This window comes from Epinephelus moara, chromosome 3, assembly GCF_006386435.1.
Source record: "Epinephelus moara isolate mb chromosome 3, YSFRI_EMoa_1.0, whole genome shotgun sequence".
In the NCBI taxonomy this organism is placed as follows: Eukaryota; Metazoa; Chordata; class Actinopteri; order Perciformes; family Serranidae; genus Epinephelus; species Epinephelus moara.
In genome coordinates this window covers 6,577,701-6,603,809 of record NC_065508.1, presented here as the reverse complement: position 1 = coordinate 6,603,809, position 26,109 = coordinate 6,577,701, and the positions used below count along the sequence as shown (strand labels likewise).

Genomic DNA, 26,109 nt, shown 5'->3' with positions numbered 1-26,109 from the left:
GTATACAGGTGCCATGGTTACTGTTATTAGCAACACCTGTGCTTTTTCTATGAGGAGTCAAAATGTCTGCTGTGAAAAAGAGCTCGAAGTCAGCTCAGTTATATACAAGTACTTGTCCTGCTGCAGCAGCTGCTTTTTATCTCATTTAAGATTAAACGTTGCATCTATTGCAGACAATAAGTTCTTTATGACAGTCTTTCAACTTTTAGCAGCTTTAACTACAATTTTTATCTTGGTCTGCAACTGTCATGATGAAAGGATACAACCTCTGAGCCTATTACGATCAAACTTAAGATGGGCATTTATTTCAAAAAGAGCTAGATAACAGAAGGCTCTGTGATGTAAATACTCCCTGTCTGTTCTGTAAGAAGACGAGTATCTTAGATTAATCACGTGAGCAGATCAAACATGAAAGCATCACTGCCATGAATGAAAGAGACGGGGAGCGCTCTGTACACAATTTGTGCTTTATTGACAAAAAAAGAGATTGTACAGTTTCTACTGTTGATTGCAAGAGCAGTGTTGATCCATTACCTTTACGCAGGACACCTTCTAGTCTCATGTTCTAGCTATCATGACTAAACAACACAGTGCAAATCGCATTATCAGTCTAACTGCTGTGCACCCTTTGATATATGGACAAGACAGCTGAAAACAACTGGCAGAAGGCGACGAGAGATTGGTAGTAAGTACGTGGATTCATGTGGTAGTTATGGCATTTCAACTGAAGGCATGAGACGAGGCGACAGACAGAATAACAATGCTGAGCTGTGATGGATAAATTGTGAAACGCTGTCATGACATACAAAAACAATTATGTGGTTTTGTTTTTTGTGGTTTTTCATTTCCTCATGTGAGTGTGCAAAATATCTAATGAACAGCGATCCAAGTCCAACAAACTGTACTCGGACAGGAAGTAACTAAAAAGTAAAAGTGCTGTGCGAGCATGAGGGAACACAGCCGTGCGAGCATGAGGGAACACAGCCGTTGCATTTTGCGATGATGATGAAGATGATAAATGATTGATAGAGACTTCACCGAAGTCATAAAAACAAAGAGGGCCAGCCCCAGGATTTCTGCATAGCAAAATCTGGGCAGTAGAAGAGGTACCGTAGACAAGAAAAATACAAACTGATGAACGAGGAAAAAAGTCTTCTCCCATACATTATATTAGTACATTCTAACCTGAATATCTGTCTTCATTTAAATGGCTTAAGCACATGGACAGACCCCTCACCTGAGGAGCAGTCACCCTCCTCGACTAAATGTGCAGCTTAATTTCACGTGACAGGGATTTTACATCCCTTACATAATGTAAAAATCAAAATGAAAAGGCTATTACGCATTTTTTGCAAAGGCGTGACAAGAAACAGTTGAAAATAAATTTGAAGCACATTTCAAATTTTAGTGAAAGTGTGATTTCTTTCTTTGTTAAATAAAAAACAACTAATTAATTTTAGCTAAAACAAAAAGGAATATTTTCACTTGTATGTTTAAATCGATGTCTCTTTTTTTTTTGCAGCGTACAATATTTTACTCTGTTTCAAAATGAGCGGTGGACAGTTTTTGGAATGACTGCATATACATGTATCAGCGTCTCTTAGCTTGCTGCTTTGTTTGCATACTAACACCTGTAAAATACAAAAGTATGCCTGACACAAGTGCTTTGTGTGTCAACTCATATCTTGGCTAACTGCTGAGAGAGAAATCTACTTGATTATTATCCATTAATGCTGGGGTAAATTATCAACTGTTATAATTATGCATTATATTATGACCTAGGTTCTTTCTATTTTTAAAGAGACATATTAAGACAGTATGCAAGTGGGAAACAGGTGCAGAGGGATGATAAGGCTGAAACACTCCCGAGGAAGACAAATATAAGACCCCTAATAAAGCAAAATATTAAATCCAAAGAAGTCAATAACTGAGAGAAAAATAACAATAAAATAATATAACAAATGACAGATAAACAGTAAAAATCTCTCTATGCAGACAACACAAAAGTCCTGAACAAACAAAATTCTGTCCCAAAGACATAACACTCCCTGCGCTCCAGTTGGCCTGCAAAGCAAGAGAAAGCATCAATCAGGCTCCATGACAAAGCACAGCATCTCAACAATGCGACCGGCCAGGCAGGAAAGCCAACTGGCTCTGTGCAGGTCTGGACATATTATTCTTCTGAACAGGGATCAAAAAATGTAGTCTCGGGTCATCTTGAGAGAAGGCATGGCCTCGTTGACGTTCTGGTCCAGGCGGTGATACTCCACAGTGTTGCGGGAGCACAGACTGTCCTTCCAGCGCCGGCTCTGAGCCAAGAGGAAGATCTGGAAGGAAAAAAGGAAGCAAAATGCGGATAGAAATCAAATCAATCTGATAGATGTACAAGTGCTGATCAAGTAAAATTATTTCTTGGTTCACAGGCGAGCAGAAAAGATGAAAGACTACATAATTGGAATCCTACTTCAGCTGTAAAAACCCAAATTAACATGGGGCCAGCATAATATATAATAAAACCTTCCTCTACTGAGAGAAAGAAAGAAAGAAATCGTTCGTCTAGAAGTGTAGAGGAGCAATTTCTTTCTCAAAAGACTTTTTGCTGTTGTGCCACATATAATCACATATTTTATGATAATACATAACGTTGGAAACCTGTTAAAAATGCAGAGCTGAGGTTGTTAAGCTGAGGATATTCACTGTTTTGTCAGATCTGGTTGTTTTAGTTAAAGTGTAAAGCACTGCTTTTCATTTGTGAGAGTGTGCAGTTGATGAAGTCACTCTCAATGGCTACGTAATTAAGTATAAATCTATAGTTTATACTTAATAAAGTGGAATTACAATAAATGGAAAATGGGAACTTGAGTCAAATATTTCAGGTACTCATTTTTGTTGCCTTTAAAGTGTAATTCAAGACAAAATAGTTTTACCCCAAAGTACAGCAGTGTTTTATAGCACTGTGGTGGTAATTTTTTTACCTTTTAACCTAATGATTCTTTTTTTAATCAATCAATATGTCATAAAAGTTAACCAGAGTACAGTGCAATGTCCCAGTCTCAGGCTCTGGATATCAAAATGCTCAATTTTTCTAAACAATAATACAAAACAGTTAAAACCTTGAAAATCTCAGATTTGAGAAGCTGTTATCAAAAATGTTGGCGATTAATTTTCCATCAATTAAAAGACTCATAGTTTCAACAATAGCTTTTTGTACCTTACAATAAACAATGTTAACTGTCATCGTGCCAACACTCACCTTCCTCTTGTTGTGATAGGTGATATAAACGATCGCCACCAGGAAAGCCAGGATGACCAGATGAAAGAAGAAGTGGGAGTCCTCATCCTCTGTGTTGTAGCTGTCTGGTCCTTTGTAAAGGGGCGTCTCCATCCTGTTCGGCTGCAGCCTGTTCACACTCTGGTCTTTGACATCATCAGTGTTATCGTACATGCCGTCATCGCTGTATGCATCATCTTCGTCGTCGTCATCATCATTGCTTTCGTCACCTTCATCTGTGTAACCGTCCAGATCATTGTGAGTTACGGGTCCTTTGTCAACGACCTGCAGCAGTTCTGGGTCAGTGACCTCCACTGCGGACGGGTTTAGAGGAATGGAGGGCTTGGAGTCAGGTGAATCAAGCTCTTCTGTGACAGGTTTGACTGGTTCAGGGGCTTTGACAGAGGTGGTGGGAACTTCTGGTCTAGCAGCTAGAGTGGTTTCAGGAGCAGCAGGTCTATCTGTTGGCTCAACTTTGCCTGGGGTTTCTCCAGCTTTCTCTGTTGTTGTGGCCTCTTTGCTGTCAGGCCCTGCTTGCTGTGTATGATCAGAGCTATCAATGATGGCTGGGTCCGTTCGCTCTTTTTGGTTCGTTTTGGGTTCAATGGCTGTTGTGCGGTTGTCTTGAGGAGCCTCTGCTGCTGCTGTTGTTGTGGAGACATTGCCAGCAGGTGCTGTAGGGTTCTTGGGATCCGTTAAAACTGTTGTGTTCTGCTGAGATGGCAAAGGCTCTTCTTTTTTGCTCACAGCGGTCAAATTAAGATTCTGAAATGTGTTTCCCTCCTGCGTCTCTTGCTTTGGCACTGTCGGGTAAGAGGGAATAATAATGCAAGACAATACATTAGGTTACAAAAATAAGGTTAACAAAATACTTAAATATCAACTTAAAATGTGTGCACAGTAAACAATATGTATTTTGAATCAAGGAGGGGTTCTTTATTGAACACTTTCAAAGTCTAAAGTCTGGGTCTTCACTTTCAACTTAAGTGACATACTAAGAACTCAAATCATGTTCTTTCAGTGGCTTGTAGTCTTGCTACAAATATGAATAATACAACCACACCGATCACACCAGCAGCTTTGAAAATGACTCTGTCCTCCTACTCTGAGACTGCCATCTAAAAGCAAGACAGTTAACCCCCCAGCTACACCGATAAAGTGGATATTTGTACTAAGCAGCAGCTTGTTTGTGTGTGGTTGAGTGAAAACAAACTTGCCCTAATCCCATGACCACTACTGACAATGAGAGATTGAATTTTGAGGCAACTTTTCTCCTTTAAAACACAATGTGATGTGTTGCTGCAAATTATACTAAGTCATAAAGCCTTCATCAGCCCGCTATCATTTGTTCTACTTCACTACATTAAACATATTCCCTCACTCGCAAACTGTCAGGGTTGGTTAAATATACAACAATGTTAGCAAGGCTTTCCAATTTCTTTACCTGTTTAAGTTGATAAAATTACTCGCTACAGCTATAGAAGTTTCAGACTGTGTCTTTAAATAAGAGCTGAACTCTGTCTCATGCATCTGGCCAGCCTTCCTGAATCAATGACACCATTTAACCAACAAGTGTCAACATTATTTCATCCTGTGGGACTACGAGGCGTTGCTTAGGAAGAGATGGGAGGAGAACACTAGGGACTTGAAGCACAGGGTAAGACGTCCCCAAGAGAAGAAAGGGACTATTCATACACATGGGCCATGGCCAGCATAAATATTCACTGAACAGAAGATCTTTGTGGCAGCAGCGGTTATACGCTTTACTGCATGAAACGGCATGTAGGAGTCAAGCTTTAAGACTGAGCAACTGTGCCACACTTCACAAATGTTTTATCATTTTATATGTCTATAATATTTCCTTAAATTATGGGAGATCATCCTCCTTTTACTCTTTTGGCTGTTGGATCAGTTTTATTTCAATAAACCCCATGATGCATGGACAAGGCCAAAAATTAATGTAGCCACTGGCTTAATGTCCGTAAGGTTAGGCTGAGCAGCTTGTCAACCAGCTGTGCAGCTACACAGATGTCATTTACTGTTTGTCTTTAAGATTGTTTTAAGCCGATTAGTGCATGATCAAGTTTAAGTAATCCTCCCTTTGCATAAATATTTGCTTGGTTCCCTTCCCTGATAAAACCTAACGAGACATCTACAATATCAGGACAGCACATTAATATTATGTCACTGCCTGATTGCATGAACCAATACCAAAAATTGGAGTTTATGTAACTTAAAGTCAAGTTAAGTCAATAAACATTGTATTCAGATACTGGTGTGATTCCTGGCGACAAGGGGATAGTGTAGGGAATGACTCCATTAGTAATGTCACATCACAAGACTTCGTGACCAATCTTATACCAATGCATGACCTGGATATTACATAGATAAAGTGGATGTATTTAGAATATGTCATGCAAATACTTTCTGGAGAAAAAGCCAATTCAAGGAAATGTTAAGCTCCTAAAATCTGTCTTTATGCATTCTTGTTGAATCAGTGCATCTTTATCACGGTCATACTTGCAGATATAAGCTATGTGAATGAGTATGGTGTTAAAGAAACAGGCTAGAGACTAGATTTTCCCCAGCAAACACAATGCTGCCACCTGACACACAGTAACATGACATGCGATCTTCATTTAAATAGATCAGAGAACACAGACAGAGGAATCAATACCACTGACTCACCTTATCTCAACAGATTTTAGTCATTAAACTACAGGCAGTCAAAGTCCACTTATGCAACACACAGCCTGCCATTAAAAACAGCTCTACAGCCTTTACTGTGGTCCCAAACATCAAAGGGTTTTTCTTTAATAAGCTGTGGCGCTACTGGACTGACAGGGGGTTAATTAACAGCTCAGATATATGACAAGGACATCTGGGCCAAGTCACTTTATCTGACCACCACAAATACCTGCTGCCAAGGTGTCCCCGCGGGGCTGCGCAAAGTGGACTATTTACCTCCACTGCCGTTTCCCCTCGGGTTGTTATACACCAGACAATTTAAGTAGACGTTGAGGCTTTCTTAGAGAAATATGACTTCCTGTTTGCTTATTTCGATATGCTTTTATGACCTTAGCGTGTCTGTATGCTTTAAGGAGTCGCTTAAAACAGTATTAAGGCCAAGTCTGGGAACTTTGAATACATTTTACACATTACAGTGATGACCATATCGCCCATATCACGACGGATAAATAGCAGTTTAATGGAGCGGTGCAAAGCCTTAACATTACAAAACTCTTTATATTCAAGAAATTACTTTGTTATACTGAACTGTAACACTATGAGAGGATAGAAAATACTATTTGTAGACTTTTTAAATACATACATAAAGCCTGTCATCGTCCCTGACACCGTGTTAGCTAGCATGACGTACTTGCCAACTAGCTACAGTTACGTTAGCTAACTGACAGCGGCTAACGTTAGCTAGCTGTGCTGTTGGTTGGTTTTAAAAACACAGAAATCATCTCAGGTAGTTCAAACAAGTGTCACATACCTTCCGTCGTGGTAACGTTAGTATCTGGGACTGGCAGGCAGCCACTGGTTGACAGCTGGAGGAAAATAAGCAGAGAAAGAGCACAAATATTTCCCCTGCTTCGCCCCATCTTTCTGCGAGTCGCCATGTTGATGTGTGAGTAACTGGAGGGGCGTGGTCAGCAGTGTGTGTGTGTGTGTGTGTGTGTGTGTGTGTGTGGAAGCAGTCATGACAAGTGTGTGCATGTGATCTTTAGTCACCCTCAAAATACTGAAGTACTTATCTGAGGCAAGAAACTTGACAACAAAATATATTTTTAGTTATTGCTCTCTTTTTTTGGTCTCACCTTATAAAATCCAATATATGGAAAAGAAAAGCTCTTCCATTTGTCACAAATGGGCTGTAATGAAGGTGACTATAAAACTACAAAAATCACCATAAAGCATGCTTTAACAAATTAATGTACCATTTGCTTGCCAAGAAGTCACCCACAGACAGTTATCCTACATGTGATCTCACATATGTTTGGGGTCAGATAGACTTTTGGAGCAATGCCTTATCAAAAAATAAATAAATAAATCTGACTTTTGAAACATGTCATCAGTTCAGAATCATGTTTATGAGCATTTTCTTAAAATATGTGGGCTATAAGTAATAATGATTGATATTTTTTTTATTTTGGCACAAACGTGCACAAAATAGCCTACTTTGCCTTCTTATAATGCAAGTCCTTGTTGGTTTGAAAGGCCTGGTACATGGCATTCATGTATTATTTTGTCAAAAAGGGAAGTATTTTTAATAATATGAAAGTGGACTCCAGCTCATAAAGAGAAATCAAGCAGGAAAGAGAAGAAAGCAAACTAACAAATAGAAACATGTCCCACATATGTCCTCATACATCACTCTGCAGAGTCACATGCAGAGCAAGTTCATAATTATGTAGGCTTATCTTCCATTTTGCTATGAGTCCATAACCAGTCCCAAGAAGACATTCCTTTCTCCTGATCGTCATTTATTCTATTGAGCATACATTCATAAGATGCTACTTCCACTATTGCATTAACCCATTCTTTTAATTCTGGGGCCTTTGTTATTTTCTGACAGTTGTTAGACCCACAATAATAACAGAGAATGCACATTTGCACACGTTTGGTATTTGCGACCAATCCTCCAGTGAGCACAGTTTTGGTCTTAAAGAGATTTCTGAACCAATCCAACAACTTAAAACTTCTAATACTCTAATCCAGAGTGGTCTGACTAAACTACATTCCCATATACAGTGCAGGGAAGTTCCAATTTCAGCTTTACATTTCCAACAGCTATTGTTATTTAACAGCTTCATTCTGTAGAGTCGTAACCGTGTGAGCTTCCCCCTTGCTTCTTTCACATTTACCACATCCTGACACAGTCGTAGACCATCTGTCACCATCAGTTTCTTCCCTGAGGTCCCTTTGCCACAGCACTTTCACATTAAGAGACATATCACACGGGAGGGAGTTAGTTACTTTATAAATTGTGAAGCCTTGTTGTTTTCCAGTGGTAATTTGAATTAGTTTATAATTATGTTATCAGCTATATTGTAGGACTTTGACATAATACAACTTCTTATCTCTATGTACTTCCAAAAATATCCTTTTACTACCAACCAGATTACTGTATGAAAGAAATAAGCCATCCTCACATAAATCACCAATGGTACATAACCCACAGTAATGCCACTGCTTCTAATACAGTGTTTGCCACTTTGCCTTCTATCCTAGGCGAACACATTCAGCCACCAAAAAAAAGTTCCCCTTCTAAAACTAACTCTAATATTTCATCGTCATCCAACCAAGAGAAATCAACATAAATAGAGGTCATTTTAAACCAAAACATGAACTTCACTCTCAACTACACTTTTGTTCCACAACAAACACTGTCTGTCTTCCTCTGGAGTGGCATTGAACCTACGGGTTTTGAAGGATGATGGTATTGTGAGTGTAACTGTGCACATAGGTTAAACTTTTACTGCGCCATTATTTTTTTTTGGCCACTTGTGGGTGCTGAAAAGCTGTAAAAAACAACAGCACACATCATTAAAATTTGATTCTGCTGAATTTGTTAGTGAACAGTTGCTTATTTACCAAGGATCCAACATTACCATAGTTTTAAGTCCACAATACAATATTTATCACAATATTAGAAAACAAAGAAAAATTATGACTTGAAAAGTGTTTTTATTACAGGAGTCTCCAGGGGCTGTGTTCACAAACATTCTGTGAACACTGTCAGAGAGCTCCTAATTTAGCCTGAACATTTTTAGTAAGGAGTCCTAGCTTAGGAGTGATTTAGAAAAGTTCTCAGAGCAACTCTGAGCAAGGAAGGGACAGAAACTTTTACCTTAGTGAGGAGGTGTGGTTGACCCCATATGACACACTCTTTTAACAGATGTGATTGGTTGTCACAGACACACCCTTTTGTGAGCCTGCAAGGTGTGGACACCCAGTGGAGATGAAATGAACTGCTGACTGTGAAAGTGTTGTCGTTGTTAGTGTGATCACTCTGCTGATGGAATGTTGAGACAGACTTAAGTCACCACTGCTGCACTGTTGCATTTTTTCCAGTTCTCCAAATATCTATTTTTGTGATCATTTTATTTCCAGTGTTATAGCGTCGGGTGGGAAATGTGTGCGCATCCCTAATGAAATCGACCACAAATATTATCCCTGCATGACCTCATCTGTAGCATTTCATTTACTCTGTGTCATCCAGTGTTTGGAGAATATTTCTCCGACCTCTTTGTGTTTCCACCATTTTGTCCTCTGCTTAAGAAACTCTTAAGCCTCTTAAAAGTCTTCCTCCCTGCTCCTAACATTTTTTCACTTTAGGAGCTCTTTCAAGGTCTAAGATGCTTTGTGAATAACTTTAACTTGACAAGGACCTAGTCTTAACTTTAAGGGGAAATTCTAAGAAAAGAATTTCGTCACTAGGAGCACTAGGAAGCTTTGTGAATACGGCCCCAGGACTTCACCCAGAACATGGCTGAGGACAATCCATCCATAGAGTAGACCTGCACCTAATACAGATAGGTGGTGGGTATTCAGGGTTCTCAATCAAACATTAATTTTAAGAGCAATTCAGTCATATTCTACATCTTAGTAGAACCTAATGTCAGAACACACTTTAGACAAGGAATTATTCAAAATCAGTTGTCATGGTCTCAGTTTTTTTACTCCTGATCATGTCAAGAAATGATGAAATAATTCCCTAATCATGGAACCCACTAAAGCCAAATATGCCAAGATTGAAAATCAATCATTGGATTATATTGAGGATTTTTGGGAAAGGTCATCCAGTAATCAAAACTACACAGCTTCTTAAACACATGTCAAGTGTTTTCGTCACATCCAGTGTACTGATTGTTTAATTTATTGAGCAAAAATGTCAAGATTTGCTGGTTTTATTTCATGTTATTGTAAATCTTTGTGCTTTAAGACTGTTTTGAATTAAAACGTGTTACCTTGGGGTCTGGAAAATGGTGGCCTTCGGTATTTATTTGATATTGTATACATAAAAAGATATGCAGACATGATGAAATAATTAAAAACAAAACTAATAATCCAGATGAATTGGTGACAGAAGATAATTCGTATTTGCTTCTGTGGAGTGCATTAAAAATTAACCTCATGATTCTAGTATGTCAAAATAAAGAAGTTAGGATGTAAGCTGCTTCACTTTTTAACAGATCTTCAGCTCTCACAAATGACCAGCTTCACCGAAATTGTAAATAAACAGGTTGAAATTATAATCACAAGATGCAGGTCATTATGTGACAAAAGGCAGAAGAACAAACACAATCACAGACTGGTTCAAGATGTTCTTTATTTAATCAGGGAATGACAATACTGTCAAGTACACTAAGCATGATTCCCATAACCAGTTGTGGAAGACTACCATAACCTGTCCACTGTAATTATCATTTTCATCCTCCCTCACAGAAGTACTGTAACTCTTATCCAGAGAAGTGTAACTGTACGCACGTTAAGTTTCCCTTCCTTTGCTCGACCAGGAAGAATCGACAGGTTTTTGCCTTTGTAAGACTTCACAGGTGGAATAAACTATGCAAGACTGTCAATAAAATAATATTATTTTTACTATATGTAACAAAAGACATGTTTCACACCAAATGCACGGACACAAAAAACAAGTGAGACGAAAACACAATATGTCCACACTGGGGTATAGTGTCTCTTGGAGCTAATGACAGCTGCTTACATCAGGGACAACTAACCCTCCCATTATATAATATATCAAGACAAACATTTAAGCTCTCCAGTGCAGAAGTGTGAAAATTACACAGTTATTTCACCACTACAACTTTAGAGCGAGGAGTGCTTAATGGCGCTATGAAACAGCACCATCTGGTGGTGTAACTACAACTGTATGCTAACTGCCCTTTCCCTTTGATCTGCATTGGAAAGCAGAGAGACACACAAATTAAAGCATCATATACCAATGTAGTGAAATGACAAAGAGTGAGGCCAACATAACTGTACTCAACGCTACCTTTCCTTTGCAAGCTACACAGTTCAAGATAAAACTTTCTTGTTGAATGGTCATTTTGTTCTGAACTCAGCTCTTTATTTTCAAAATATAATGTTCCCTTAAAGTGGTCCTTTAAAAGTGGCAGATCGTTGCGAGAACGATTTGACCTTTATGCTGTCTTGTCTGCAGCTGTAGCATGTCTAGGAATCGTAGAGGTTTTGTGAGGGCTAGCTAATCAATAAAGGATTTGGATTTTTTTTTGTTTTTTTTAGGTGGGAATACATGTGTGCTGGGAGGATTAACAGGGCGTCTGCCTCGTCCTCCTACGCCTGGAACTCCAGGCCGAGACCAAGCTTGTGGCCACCAGCGTTGATGTTCTTGCCATCAAGGAGAGCAGAGAGCGTCAGCTTGATGCCTGCAGAAACAAACACATCAGGATAGGCCATGCAGAGACAATTTAAACAAGAGTGTACATTTAGAATGTACCGCTACTTTATACTGTAAACAGTCTGAAACTGGTTATACAGGTTGCTTATTGAACTCTTCCATTCTTGATGTGCCAAAGATCCTACTTCTACACTTCATCATGTCAGTTTCCTGCCAGCATTCAACCTAACGAGCCATCTGTCTGTAATGTTGCTACTATTGTTTACACTTAAGAAATTATAGCTGTTATCTATAAATAACACTTCACAAACATCATGCAAAACTCTTCTAATAACTGTCCTGTTTACATCTGGGCATCAGTGTAGAATAATATGAGCTGCATCATGCTTTCTCAAGTACTTTGATGTCTGTATATATGTCTTTAAAAAAAAAAAACTGTTAATGAATTCTGCGATGGAGCCATGATAGGATCATGGTGTACTCTGTGCATGTTATAAAACTAAAATTGGAATAATCCACATACAAACCCAAAATTAAATTAATTGTTACACAGCTTCAAAATGTTTGAACGTACCTCATTATTGATTTGCTTATTGTTATGTTTACTCGCCATGCTGGTAATTTTACTACTTAATCTATTTGATATTAATGGTGGACGCAGACTCAGCTGTCAGCAATTACTGTGACTGCTGGCCTCCTCGTAAAAAGCGGTTTGATTTGGCAGAATGACCAAAACAATGAATGAAAGGGAGAAAAAAAGAACGAGAAAGCCGAACTGGACAGAAGAGCAGTGCCTGCTGTTGGCACAGCTCATGGAGGAGAACAAATGAGTTTTAAGAGGGAAATTTGGTCCTGGGATCACGGCACAAGGGAAGAGGCAGACTTGGGAGCGCATTGCCCGACAAATCAATGTGTCGTTCCCTCTCCTTTTACTCACAAGCGATGAGTGTGAGAAGCGCTGGTACGTGCTGCAATCCAAAGCGGGCGTTATTGCGTTACTACGCTGGGTGGGAAAAGTAAGCTCATCCCTGATGAGGTCAACCACAAACATTATCCCTGCACGATCAAGCCGGTAGCGTCTTATTAAATCACTGTCGTTCAATATACGGAGAATATCTCTCCTTCCTCTCTGTCTTTCCGCCATCTTCTCTGTTTAAGACACTCTTAGGCTTCTTAAAAGTCCTCCTCCCTCCTCTTAACAGTTTTTCACCTTAGGAGCTCTCTTAAGGCCTAAGATGCTTTGTGAATAACTTTTATCTTACCAAGGGAAAATTCTAAGAAAAATCTTAGAATTCGAGGAATTCTAAGATTTTTCTTAGAATGACGTCACTAAGAGCTACTTTTAGTCTTAGGATTCTTTGTGAATACAGGCCCTGGTGTTTTGGCCTAAGTGCTCTGAACTCCTAGAGCTGAAAAAACTTTAACTTGGAGCGGAAAAACGCCCCATGTCATCTCTTTTTTTGTCATCTTTTCCCCCATTGTCCAATCAGATGATCTGAGACGTGGGTCTTCTGTGGTGGTCATGACAACAAGTTTACAGTTGGTAAACGATGGAGGAGAAACTGGTGGAAGCAGCTGCTGGATAACCAGAGCTATACGGCCCAACGACAGACAGCAGGTTGTCAAACTGCACCTGTCATCCTAAAATATGTCTGGAAATGGCCATCATCGAGACGAAGCTCCTGGACTAGCTCGTGGTACTCCCCATGATCCACCCTCTTTTTTTAGGGTCTCATGTTTTCACACAGATCTCTGTTTCCTTGTGCCCAACAAACTATTTGGCAACAGCCTCTCAGCCTCAGCGTTTAGGGAACTACGTACCAACTACTGTCAAATAACTAAAATAAATAAATAAATAAATGGTAGATTGATTACACGGGAGGGTTAGAATAAGGAGGTGAGTCCGTGGTTGCCTGGCAACAATAAGAAGGCACAACAAGTGGGGTTTTTTTTTTTTCCACAAGTGGCATTCAATTTAAAAAAAGGGAGTGCGGCGTGCCTCATGTTTTGCAACCTGCAAAACACTTTCTGTGTGATTGGAGCCTAATATTCTACTATGATGCCAAACATGACAATATTCTGAATTTGATACAGGTCATGTACCCAGCATATTCCATTTGGATATTCCCATTTAGGCTCTTTTCCAAAAGAAGCATGTTCCGATTAAGATGTGGGATATGCTGATATTATTGGTGTGTTAATGGTATTCTTTGGACATTTATACAGAATATGTGTCTCAACTAGCGTCTTTACCACAACTTGCGACACGCTGTCTCTTGCTTGTTTGGGTCAGCTCCATCTGTTGTCGTGGATACGCTGTGCACAAACCAACTAGCAAACAATCTTAAAGGCTGATGTAAGATGCATGCCCAAAAGAAAAGCCCATGTCTGGTCAGAAGGAAAATCACACCAACCTTTAAACATTATGAAAGAGATGGTATCAGCAGGTTTTTGAATATGTGCAAATATCACAATGTCGACCTTTTTGAGAACATGCTTAAAGGAATGAAAGGAGGAGGCTGTGTTTGCACGGTCAAACAAGACTGCCACCAGTGGAAAAAATCCCATTTTGACACTAAGAATAAAAACGGCACAAGCAACTCCAGCCGTTCCACTTTTCCATATTTTGACGTAATAAACGATGTTAGGACACGATAATCAGAGCAACATATGGAGTGTTTTGTGCATGTAAACATAGTCAGCATTGTCTTGTCTTTTGGCCCTTTCAAGCACTTGGCACATAAGTTATGTACAGACTGCACTCACCTGGCTTCAGAGTCTGAGTGTAGCCCAGGCCCACAAGGCTAGAGTTGTTCACCTTGGCCTGTGTGAGAACCACAGATGACAATCATACAAAGATCAACACATATTACTAACAGGTAAATGTATCATGCAAATGCTGGGTAACTTATTGTCTGCTGCAAACAGAAGATTTACAAAATTAAAAAACTTAAAATTAACAACCAGCTAGGGAAGAAAAATACAGCAAATAAACCTCCCTTCTAAATTCAAGCAGCTGGTTTCACGGGCCTCTGCACTGCATGAGGTCATTTTAGAGGCAACTTTTAGAATCTGACACACCACTATGAACTCCCTGTGAAGAGGGAGTAGGTTAAAACAGGACTTCCTAATAGGAACCAATGAAGTTACACTGTAATGACACATAATGTGACAATGCCACGACTACAACTACTACATCTACTTCAGGTTAAACACTACTACTCACAGAGAAGGATGCATCAGGATCAATCTGATATTTGGCAGCGATGCCAAAGCGGGTGTTGCTGTTTCCGGCAGTCCAGGCCAGGTTGACCGCCGTCTCTAGCTGGTCGTTCACCTTCTGGTAGATGGAGCCGCCAAACTCAGTGCCATCATTTCTGAGGAAAAATGGCAGATTACAACATATGTAAATTTCCCTTACAGGCGATATTTTCCCTGTCCCACTGTCACTGATGTAAAGCCGACATTACACTTTGTCTGACCTCACATAACCACTTCAGCTGTAGACTGAAACAGACAAGCTTGGCCAAAGGGCACAGTGGGAAACAAGACTAACACTATGCCCTATCCCTCTCTCCCTCTCTCACACTGTCCGATACTACCTCACTCTGCCTTTTCACTGAGGCCCTGTATGCCTGCCAAACACTCACCCCGCCTCACTTGCAATATAGTAAATCCCATCACCTGGGTATAAAAATAACTGCCAGGCACCTGGGTGCCCGGCACACAGCCAAATGGGCAACAAGTTAGTCAGTCAAACAAGGACAAGAAAACTGTCTCTGTCTAGTCAAGGTCAGTCGTCTGGACTCAGCTGTTTCACTCATAGCTGGAGGGTGTGTCTGGGTGCTCATGCAGATGCATTTCAATGCTGCTTTAAAAGTACTTTTTCTCTCACCAACTCAGCCTTAGGTCCAAGCATCAGGGCAGTATACATTCCCTCTCCTTGCTACTTTAATTTCAACTGCACCAAATTCACAGCACAGTGGTCACTGCAATGCACAATGTAGCTCTAATGCTACAATGAGCACAATCCACATTGGAAATGCATTGTGTGTGCTACAATGGAAGGATGCATGCTGGCATACTGATGACCATCTGCTGCAACATGTAGTCTTACACATTCGTATGGAGCTGGAACTCGTCCGTCTTGAATCCGACCGCAAAGTTGCTCTGGGTGATCCTGTTCCTGCCAGCCTCGAAGGTCATCTGGTAGCCGGCCAGCCAGCCCTCGTAGCCCACCACTGCTGCGCCGTGGATGGCTGTGCCGTTGATGTCGTAGTTAACGTCACAGCCGAGGTTGATGTGGTCGCACTTGTAGCCTGTCTTGACCTTGCCGCCCTTCTTGCTGGTGGGGGACAGAGAGCAGGTTGTTAATGTCAGGGGCCGAGGTTTCCCAGAGCTATAAACAGCACTCTTAACAATGAAATGTCCCTCATGTGTGACTTGCAGACATCAACCTGTTCACATGGGTGAAGAAAGATACATGACCCAGAAAGGTAAAATGAGGCCAATGGAGAGTCACCATAAAAACTTTATCAGATAAACTGCTTTAATCACTGTAGCTCCAAAAGCACAGGAAAAATACTTTATTTTATTCCCTTAAACTTTTGATTTCTCCCTGAAATTGACTCAAATATCTGCTCTTACCCAGTGTTTGGCGAGAAGGAGGAATCAAACGTCAGCTTAAGCCCCTTAGCCAACTGTGAAAAAGGTAAGCAAAACACAAAAAATAAAGATCAGTTTAATTAAACTCATCAACTTTAGCATTAATTGTTCACCAGATCAAAGTACAGTCCAATTTACATTAAGTCAAATGTGATCAAGACTTAAGTGATCTCAGTGAATACAACAGCAACCTAAATCACATTGTTCTATACACATTTCAGATGGTACTGGCCCCTACACTTCATCACCAACCTGGTCTTCAAGGGTGATCTCGGTCCCCAGGGTGTTGTCGGTGTTCCACTTCTCTGTGAAGGTCAGTCCGTGCTCCGCCCACTTGTACTTGGTCTCCAGGGATCCAGCGACCTTGCTGGTCTCAGTGTTGGCAGAGCCTGTGCTGGTGAACTCCTGCAGATGACAGTATTTGCTGTTAGAGTCATACTGACTGGTTTAATATGCAGATGCAGTACTGTTCTTTTCTGGGTTTTTCAAATGGAAAAGCACAAAGCAGTGACGTAGGTTACAGCTCCACTCACTGATAATGATAACTGAAAGGGTTGGTTCGGAGATTTTGAGTTGGGGCTGTATGATGTACTTATCCATAGTCAGAGGAACATTTTCACTGCTATACCTTGCCACTAAGCTGCATTTTCAGATGCGGAAGTGGAGCCATTATATCGCTCTCTTCAAAGCCACCAGACTCCATTGACAAAAACAGTAATTTTAGCAAGCAGAGCAGGAGAGCTGCTGGTCTACCGCTGCTTCGATCAGTGAGTTTGTTTGTGTTACTGTGCGAGTATCGGATCCAAGCTAATGAGGGACCACAGTAGTACACTGCTTAGCATCTGTGGCGGTTAGGGGGACAGAGGAATACAACCAATTTGATAGATCGATAAAACACAATTCTCAAAGTAGGCTTGGCTCAGTCACAGCAGGCAGGCTGGGGGGTTATATGAAGCAACATCATCATACAGACACCTACATCAAGCCAGGTGTCAAAGTGATTTTAAAGGGGCTTTGGAAAATAGCATTTGATGCAAAACAAACATACTTCTCCGACCAAAACTGTAATGTTGGGATTTTAATAAATAAGGAACACTGATGATAATAATGGCCCTGCCCCTTTAATGTCCTGCACAAAAATGCATTTTCATTGGGTGTTTAAACAGGATTTTAGCCACTGATGTAGTCCTGTAAACCTTCCACCAACACTGTCTGCTTGAACACTGAAACATAAAATTCTAAAATCCTGAAGGTGAATTTACAAGATAAAGAAATCAATTTGACTTTAACCTTAAAAGGGAAATTTCGGTTTATTTCAACCTGTCTCCTATCGTCCTAAATTTGTTTCAAGTGACTAGTGACATAAAAATAATACTTAGCATGTTAGCCGTTAGCCTAGATACAGCCGGGGCGCATAGTAGCGTCAGACCTGTTAAAATGTAAGTGAACGGGCAACCTTCAAGTGCAAAGTTAGTCCACTAAACAAGCTTTTTTTCCACAAATCGTTATCGTTAGGATAAATGTCAGAGAACATATAGAAAACGACATGTAAACATGTTGTCTTACCTTACACGACATGTAAACATGTTGTCTTACCTTACCGGTGTGCTGCCATGTTTGTTTATCCCTCTAGCTCTACTTTCCAAAGCGCGGCCGAAATATCGCAAGAACAAGCAGCAATCTCATAGCGTGCCTGAACAAGCAGCAACAGCTGGAAGGCAGAACCGGACAGTAGCCTGAAAAGTTCATTCATTTATTTTATGAAAGATTTATAGAATAATGGCTGACTTTTTGCCAGACTTCGACTTTGTGGAGGAGGAATTTGATTTTGCAGAGTTTGATGGCCGCCCTTATTTATTTGAGCCAGAATACACTGACGAAGAGCTTCGTGAAATTGAAGAACGGAGGAGGAGAGAGAGAGAGAGGCCCAACAGGTAGAGGACGAGAGAGGAGGAATGGCTGCTGCAAGGCTGCGTAGCTCTGGAGATTGGTGGTGTACCTGTGAATGCTGTGCCCCAGTGCCCACAGAAGGGAATGCCTCTGTTGCAAGGAATGGGACCAGCTGCAGCTTTATTTTCAAGGTCTGGATGTGACCGAGGACGAGACACCTCCACCTGGTGTAGTATCCAGCTGGGCTTTATCTAGAGCATGCGAGATTTCAGGCACGGTATGAGATCGCTGCTTGTTCTCGCGATGAGGCGGTCTTTGTGGAAAAAAAGCTTGTTTAGTGGACTAACTTTGCACTTGAAGGTTGCCCGTTCACTTACGTTTTAACAGGTCTGACGCTACTATGCGCCCCAGCTGTATCTAGGCTAACGGCTAACATGCTAACTATTATTTTTATGTCACTAGTCACTTGAAACAAATTTAGGACGATAGGAGACAGGTTGAAATAAACCGAAATTTCCCTTTAAGTGAACTAAGACACACAGTAGGTTAAATTGTTTTGACATCTTCACAAACTCCATTTAAAAAAGTACAAATATCTGTCAGGCAGCAGATGCCAAGGTGTCCTGGCACCGTTTAGGCGATCAGATAACCAGCCACTCAATTCTCAGCCAGGAGCCTCTTAGGCCATGATAGGACGGCTGCAGTCTGGAGTGGCAGCTCTGATAATCTCATAATGACTGGCAACGACTTACCAGTCCATTCTCAGACTTTGTTTTCAAGTCCAGCTTGATGACCCCAAAGCCTGAAACACACAATATTGAATAACAGATCAAAATGACGTCGGGATGACAAGATCCAATAATAACCACTCTGAAGCATTTCATTATTGAAGTGGAACGTGGCTTCTAGTCCCTTAAAACAAGTACTACTTTCACGCCAATATTATTAGTCCTAACATGCAGAATTCTGTCCTATACTACATCTATTAATACACATTGAAATAATCATTTGAGATATTTCATAACACATTAAATCAAGTCATTGATTAGTGTCTGTGAAATGCCCATTCATCAGCCCCAGGAGTGCATTTAACATTATTTATATGCCATTGACTAACAGTGTGTATTGATTTGCTGTAGATTCTGTGAGAACATTAGTGCTGTCAGTGATGAATAATAGCTAGGGGGCAGGTTTAAACAGATCCTGGCTCGAGCCCGGAGCCCCATTCCTGGTCTTATCCGGCATTACAGCCATCAATTGATTCACCCAACCACACTTCACATGACCCAGAGATCTCCACGGTTGTGTACTTTCTGGCCTGGTGCGATTACTCACTCACCCTAGCTTTCCCCTTCACTAAACCGTCTACTAATTCTGTCCTCATCTAAAGCTGCAGGTCCCACCCTGTGAAATAGTCACCAGCTTCACATCTGCTCAACTACTTTTTCTTTTGAGGCTTTTCTGTGAAGGTGAGGCCTGCGGAGAAACCCACAGTAATGAATTACAATCGCTTCCATATTTGCAGTGAATCAGCCTCCGTGGTACGTATGAATCAGTCTGCAGCAACGACTGGGAATTCCTTCAGTATTAAGTGCACATCATTCAGTAACCGTTGGAGCGCAGCTGTGTGTATATACAAAACACACCCCGCATCCACTGTAACTGCAGGCTTTGCACTTCTCCTCAACATATGTTCAGCTATAAACATCACAGCAACTGATGTGAATCATTTCCTTTCATTGGTGTTGCGATAAACATTATAAAAGGAGCTGTTATTAGCACAATGCCTGAGAGGAAGTGTTGCATCGAATCTTGCAAGAAATGTCCGCGATTACTTAACAGCACAATGCAGGAAAATGGTATTGTTCTTAAAGTGTACAGAGTGAAACCACGTAATATTCCTTCCAACGGCAGAGGGTAGGCTGTAGATAAAAAATAAAGGCATAAAGAGAATGATGTGGAAATAAAACTAGAAACAAAATCTACCACTGCTTCCCTTTTCAACAAAGCAACGGAGAAAATTTTCAAAAGAAGAAGATGTGATTTTAAAAGACGCTTGATTTCGAGAAATATAGTACTAACAAGGTAAAACTCTAACTACAAGTCATGCCCATCTCCATCATGGTGGAAAAAAGTAACGCTGTAAGTGTGCAGGCATTACTTTATTCCCTTCATGTATGCTGCTTTTTGATATCCTTGCACCTACGTGATGTGCACATAATTATTCTCCCTCATCTTCATCATGGTGCCAGAAATATTTTTCCTAGTTTCTGCAATCTGACAATGACACAATGATGTTTAAAATAATACACATTATAGCCTGTAATTATCTTCTACTAAAAAGGTGCACTCCACATATTTCACACGTCACAGGCAGCACTAAACAGCCTGTGAAAACATTTGTATAAAGTCCTCTGTAGTTCTGGAGGAGCTTTATTTTAATTGCTGTTTTACCATTAAATAATAGCGTGTGTGTACATACTACATGTTGCTGTTTCTGAGTGGTACATAGTGGCTGAGAGTCAACTGACCTTGTTACACAGATACATCTACACATTTATACTGAACGTTTCCATGACTTTTCAAAGACCCATAATAATAATGACTATTTTTTTCCTTGCCCTACTTGTCCAGTGTTTTTCCAAACATATAAGTTTCAAGCTCTATTTAAACATAATTTCAGGTAGCTGGCATTTATGGAGGGAGACATGGAACACACGGAGAAAATGGACATACGTGACGGTACACAAAATGTTACACATCAACATACAATAAAGCAAATTTGAGGTTATGTTACTTCAAGGTTGGAAATTAGCACCAGCAACCTGCCAAATGCAGGTAAAACATGCAAGTGGCTGCTGAATTTGCTTCACTCACCAGCCACAAAAGTATTGATTATGTATTGAGTGGCTGGTAGATTTTGGAATCCACCAGCCACTGTGGTACATGGACAAAAAACGTTAATGTCAAACCCTGTGTTACATTCATGGCAGGTTATCCAGGGAAGATTACTGTCTAAATTTCTTTACACACAGCAAGATTCCATAACTTTCCCTCAACTTTTAATGATTTTTATTTATTCCATGACTTTTCCAAGTTTTTCAAGACCATGGAAACCCTGTAAAGTATTTATTCATTCATTTTCCATATCCTGTTGGGGGTCACGGGCCAGCTGACACTGAGCGAGAGGCAGGGTACACCCTTGACAAGTTGCCAGACCATCACAGGGCTGACATGTAGAGACAGGGAACCATTCACGCTCGCATTCACACCTACGGACAATTTAGAGTCACCAATTAACCTGCATGTCTTTGGACTGTGGGAGGAAGCTGGAGTACCTGGAGAAAACCCACGCTGACATGGGGAGAACATGCAAACACCACACAGAAGGGCTCCCACACCATTTGATTAATAGCAGTTATCAAACAATAATAAGACTAATTGTCATGTTTAATCTGTATTTTGCCCATAACTTCTAACACAACCCAACTAAACTCCTGTTTCCAGGATAATTTAAATGCTCGCTCGGGGTTCAGCTCATAAACTTTCTCTTTACGCGCCACCGTTTTCTCACGAGTGCCTGACCGGTGCAGCACATGTGCAACTCTCAAAAGAGATGAGAAGTGAGATGGTTTACTCCTTAGCTACCACCGTCAAGATAAAAATCATCGTTATCAAAACCCTACACATCATGGCAACATTTAATGTGTGTCAAATCATTTCCTTCTGTATCATACTGTTATAAATGCAGGTGGAATAAGTGAGTATAGTTGGCTGCTTGGTGCTCACCATATCCCTTTGTGAAAACATCCCTGGCAGACTTTCCAAGGTCGACGTAGGTGGGAGGTACTGCCATTATCTGCAAAGAGAAAGACCATGATCACAGCAGTGACTAAAAACAAGGCAGAAAACAAAGGAATACAACAGTCTCTCTGAGACATGACATCCCTGCTGTCCTCCCTCTGCGTTCCAGCTTCAGGACAGCCAGAGCCACACAGCAGAGGGAGAGACACGGGAACCACACTGTAGCGGAGGACACAGCTGACAGATCAGATGTGAAGTGCTGCTGAAAGAGGAAGGCGGGAGCGAGTGGAGGTCACTGGTGGATGGGAGCGGTACAAATCTGATGAAGTTATTGGCTTACATGAGCGACTCACACAGTCACAGCGATTCTAACACTTGCACACACATTCATTCAAACTTGCATTCCTGTCGGTGTAGCGGCCAGCTCACATGCAGGGGTCACAAATACATAAAAATTAGAAGCTTTGCCAAAACATAGCCGATGCATCCACTGATTCCTTCGTAACCACTCTGTTCCCCACTACTTTAAAATTTAGAGAAAGCGGAGAAAATTTTTGACACTTTAATCATGAGTCAAAGTTGATGTCTCAAAGTGGAAGAAGCCAAGTTCAGGAAAAACAATAAGGGCCACAGACTGGAGCACAAAGCAGACTGTTTGCCAACCCTCTTGTTGGCTGCGCCCGTGTGCAAGTACAGCTATGTGTGACCCTCTTTGTCCATTTTCCTGAACAGCCTGTTGTGCAAGACATGTGTCTATTTCATCATCATGTATCATGGATAGCTGGAGGTTCCATTTTTCAATAGCGCAACATTTATCAAGGTACAGTTGTTACACAGGCCTGTTGATAACACACGGGCATATTGATAGTAGATAGAACAGGAATTTGAACAGTTTGCCAGAAGAATAGAAAGGAAAGGGCACAGAATTTCTCAATTAACTTTACTAATATCCCAAGATTTGCGACTACTCTCCAGTATTGCGATATCTGTCTGACGTAACGTTTCTTTTCAAAGTAAAATACATTTGCACTACATGAAGTTTCTATCAAAATTTCTAGAATGAGCTCTGCTGTGTTGCACCCCAAAGAGTCACGCTGCCAATCACCAAAATAACATCAGAAAATCGTTCAGTTCTGTCCTTCGACATCTGCCAACTCTTTCCTCTAAACCTGTTCAGTCCAGTTTACGGGCTGCCTCACCTTTCCTCAACAGCTCCACCCTTTCCTCCATATGTGACACATTTACTGCTTCCCTAAGCACGTTTGGGCCCCAGAGGACCAGTGCAACATCAGCTCTGACACAACAAATGCCCATCTATGATCCCCTGACACGCTCTAAGACCCATGTCCAGCTCTAATCCACCTGAATCATCCAGGACCCCCCCTCCTCCTCTGAGCCCAGTCACCATGTGTGTCCTGTGGTCATAAAAAAGCACTTGGACAGGAAGTGAACTAATGTCCGGCATCTGCAATGCCTATAAACACATAGACAAATGGCAGTAAGACATTCACACTGTGCCAACACACTGGGTAGTTTTATGGCTCTCACACACACATGGCTGCAGGCAGATAGGTCAGAAGCCACTGTATATATGATAGCCTGCAAAGCCTTAACTGTCCTAAGGTAAATCTCATTGGCTTAACATTGAAGAAAGTCATATCTTTATGTAACAGTTACACACCACCCAACTTCAGTAAAGAAAACCATAGCATGAGGACCACTCATTCAATGATACACTTGACCTAGCATCTACGTTAAGGCTGTATCACTGCCCTTCAGCACCACCTTCATTGTAGTATAATTCAGACACAGCTGTAAGACAGACAATAAACAGATTTTAAAGTCCAGTCTCCCTCTAGAGTGAATGAATAAAGCAGTGTCCACCTGACACACACAGAGAGGTTATGAAGGCAGCATCTCCCTGCCCTCGCCTGCTAACAGATTAGCATTAACTAGCTATCAAGGTGGACAACGGGCAAGTGTCTCCAGTGACTAACAGGCGGACAGACGGACAGGAAGTGTAGAAGAAGAAGCTAACACCGCTAGCTAGCTAAGCTTCTTTATGGCTAGCTACCTGAATAACTGCTGACCACTGGCTCCGCACTGTTACATGACCGCACCGCAAGACATTAGCAGTCAAGCTAACAGCTTGTGGGAAGCAGTGGGCCTAGCATCCCTGCTGCACGCCGAGCTGCACCCGACTGCAGTTAAAAATCAGACGTTGTGAGCGACCCGCGGAGGTCACACGGCGCCGGCAGAGAGCAGTGACAGAGCCGTACAGGAAAGGAAATGTCCGCTGTGTTGCGTTTCAATATTGGATACATTACGTACCTCTGTGTGTTCCTGTCCTGGCCGAGAAGGGGCTTGTCAACTGCACAAAGGGAGGAGAGAAGAGGGAGGTGGTGCGGCGTCACGTACGTTACAAGTCACGCAAGCAGCAGGAGCCTCTTGTCATCGACAAAGATACAACAGTCAGTCAAACAGCAAGATAGTTCACTCCCACTACAGCCTGAGTGGCATCGGCGGGGAGAAAGCACAAGGTCATCCCACTGTTCGCACAAAGTACTTGTATTTTACTCGCGTATTTACACTTTTTAATACTTTGTACTTCATTTAATTTCAAAGGAAAATATTTCCCTTTTTACACACTAAATTTAACAGCTGTAGTTATGGATAACAGAAGCTGCCAATATAGAAAATAATGGAATAAATTAATTAATTGACATTAAATTTACCAAAAATAATATAAAAAAATATATAGGCATATTTATTGGTTAATTTTTTTATTATTACTTTATTTGTCAGGGACAGTGCATGTTAATAAACATTTCTGTAAATACGCCAGAGTTAGCCCTAAAGCTAGTTTTCATCTGTTGTCCCTGGTCAGATGTGAATTGGCATAAAAATTATAATAAAATGTGACATTAATTTGCATTTGTTTTGTTTTGATTATTAATGTATTTAATTTTTAATAATTCCCCTATTCATGTACTTTCCTATTTTAGTTTCCCTTTTATTTGCTTGATATTATTAATTTTTGAATTTATTAATTTTTGAACTTATTTATTTTGTATTCATTTTAAGTGTATTTTTAAATGTATTTCTTAATTTTTATTTACTTATTATTTCCCTTTGCATTTTCCCACCCTATTTACCTCTCCAAACTTATTTATTTTTTGTATTTTATTTACACATTTCTTTATATATTTCTCTTGCATTATTGACATTGTCATTTATTTTTGGTACATATTGATTATTTATCAAGGTATTATTTATTTATTTATTTTTGGCAGCATCTGTCCACTATAACAGCTACTAGTTACTTTGAATAATAGCCAACTAGGCTTTTTCTCATGCAAGATATATATATATATATATATATATATATATTATCAATTTATCAATTTATTAATATCAATTTATTTTTTTATTGTTTAATTATTTATTTTCAATGTGGGTGTATACTCATTCTTTAAAGAGCTAGCCTAAGTAAAATCACCTAAACCTTGATCAGCTGCAACTTTAGAAATGCTGTTAATATTTTAATGCACAACAATAATAATTCATCAATATAATAAATTAAATGGGTCATTCTGCATCACCAGAAAGTCTACTTTAGGTTACATTTGATACATTTTGTTTGTAAACTAATCCTTTTACATAAAATCTAGAATGCAAGACATTTATTAGCACCAGGCTGTTTTTACATGGTGGTTATAGTACTTCACTTAGGGATCTGAGAACTTCCTAATTTTACATTAGACCAGAAAAGTAGCTTATTGTTAAAAAGAGGAAAGGAAAAAATCTTTTAATGAATTAGGCAAGTCCTGATGTTTTCAAAATGTATGATCTGTAAACAGAAGCAAAGCAAAAAATATTTTTTCAAAATATGCAGGCTACATGTGTAGCAACAGATAGCTACACAAATGTTTTCTTAGTTAAGCATTAATAATGACAAAAAAAATAATTTCACGTCTTCATCCTCTGCCACAAGTTATAACACCCCAAAACGGAACTAGAAAACAGTGGTTAATCTCGCTTTACATTATTCTCTCTGGTATCGACTGTTCACCTTGACGCATGCGCAGTT

General features: G+C 40.3%; 2 protein-coding genes across 2 annotated transcripts; both read right to left on the bottom strand.

Moving 5' to 3' along the window:
- Window positions 1-448: 448 nt before the first annotated feature.
- Window positions 449-6,931, bottom strand: c3h5orf15 (chromosome 3 C5orf15 homolog). Its single transcript, XM_050040266.1, has 3 exons — window positions 6,771-6,931; window positions 3,254-4,074; window positions 449-2,327 (listed from the first exon to the last, which is right to left on the bottom strand). Exons 1-3 carry the CDS (start codon window positions 6,895-6,897, stop codon window positions 2,193-2,195), a joined length of 1,083 nt encoding a protein of 360 aa, XP_049896223.1. The 5' UTR covers window positions 6,898-6,931; the 3' UTR covers window positions 449-2,192.
- Window positions 6,932-10,590: 3,659 nt separating this feature from the next.
- vdac1 (voltage-dependent anion channel 1) lies at window positions 10,591-24,481 on the bottom strand. The gene is made up of 9 exons (XM_050040265.1): window positions 24,351-24,481; window positions 22,005-22,074; window positions 18,968-19,017; window positions 16,578-16,730; window positions 16,308-16,360; window positions 15,778-16,005; window positions 14,887-15,037; window positions 14,427-14,484; window positions 10,591-11,688 (listed from the first exon to the last, which is right to left on the bottom strand). The coding sequence occupies exons 2-9, from the start codon at window positions 22,069-22,071 to the stop codon at window positions 11,597-11,599; spliced, it is 852 nt and encodes a 283-aa protein (XP_049896222.1). The 5' UTR covers window positions 22,072-22,074; window positions 24,351-24,481; the 3' UTR covers window positions 10,591-11,596.
- Window positions 24,482-26,109: the final 1,628 nt, after the last annotated feature.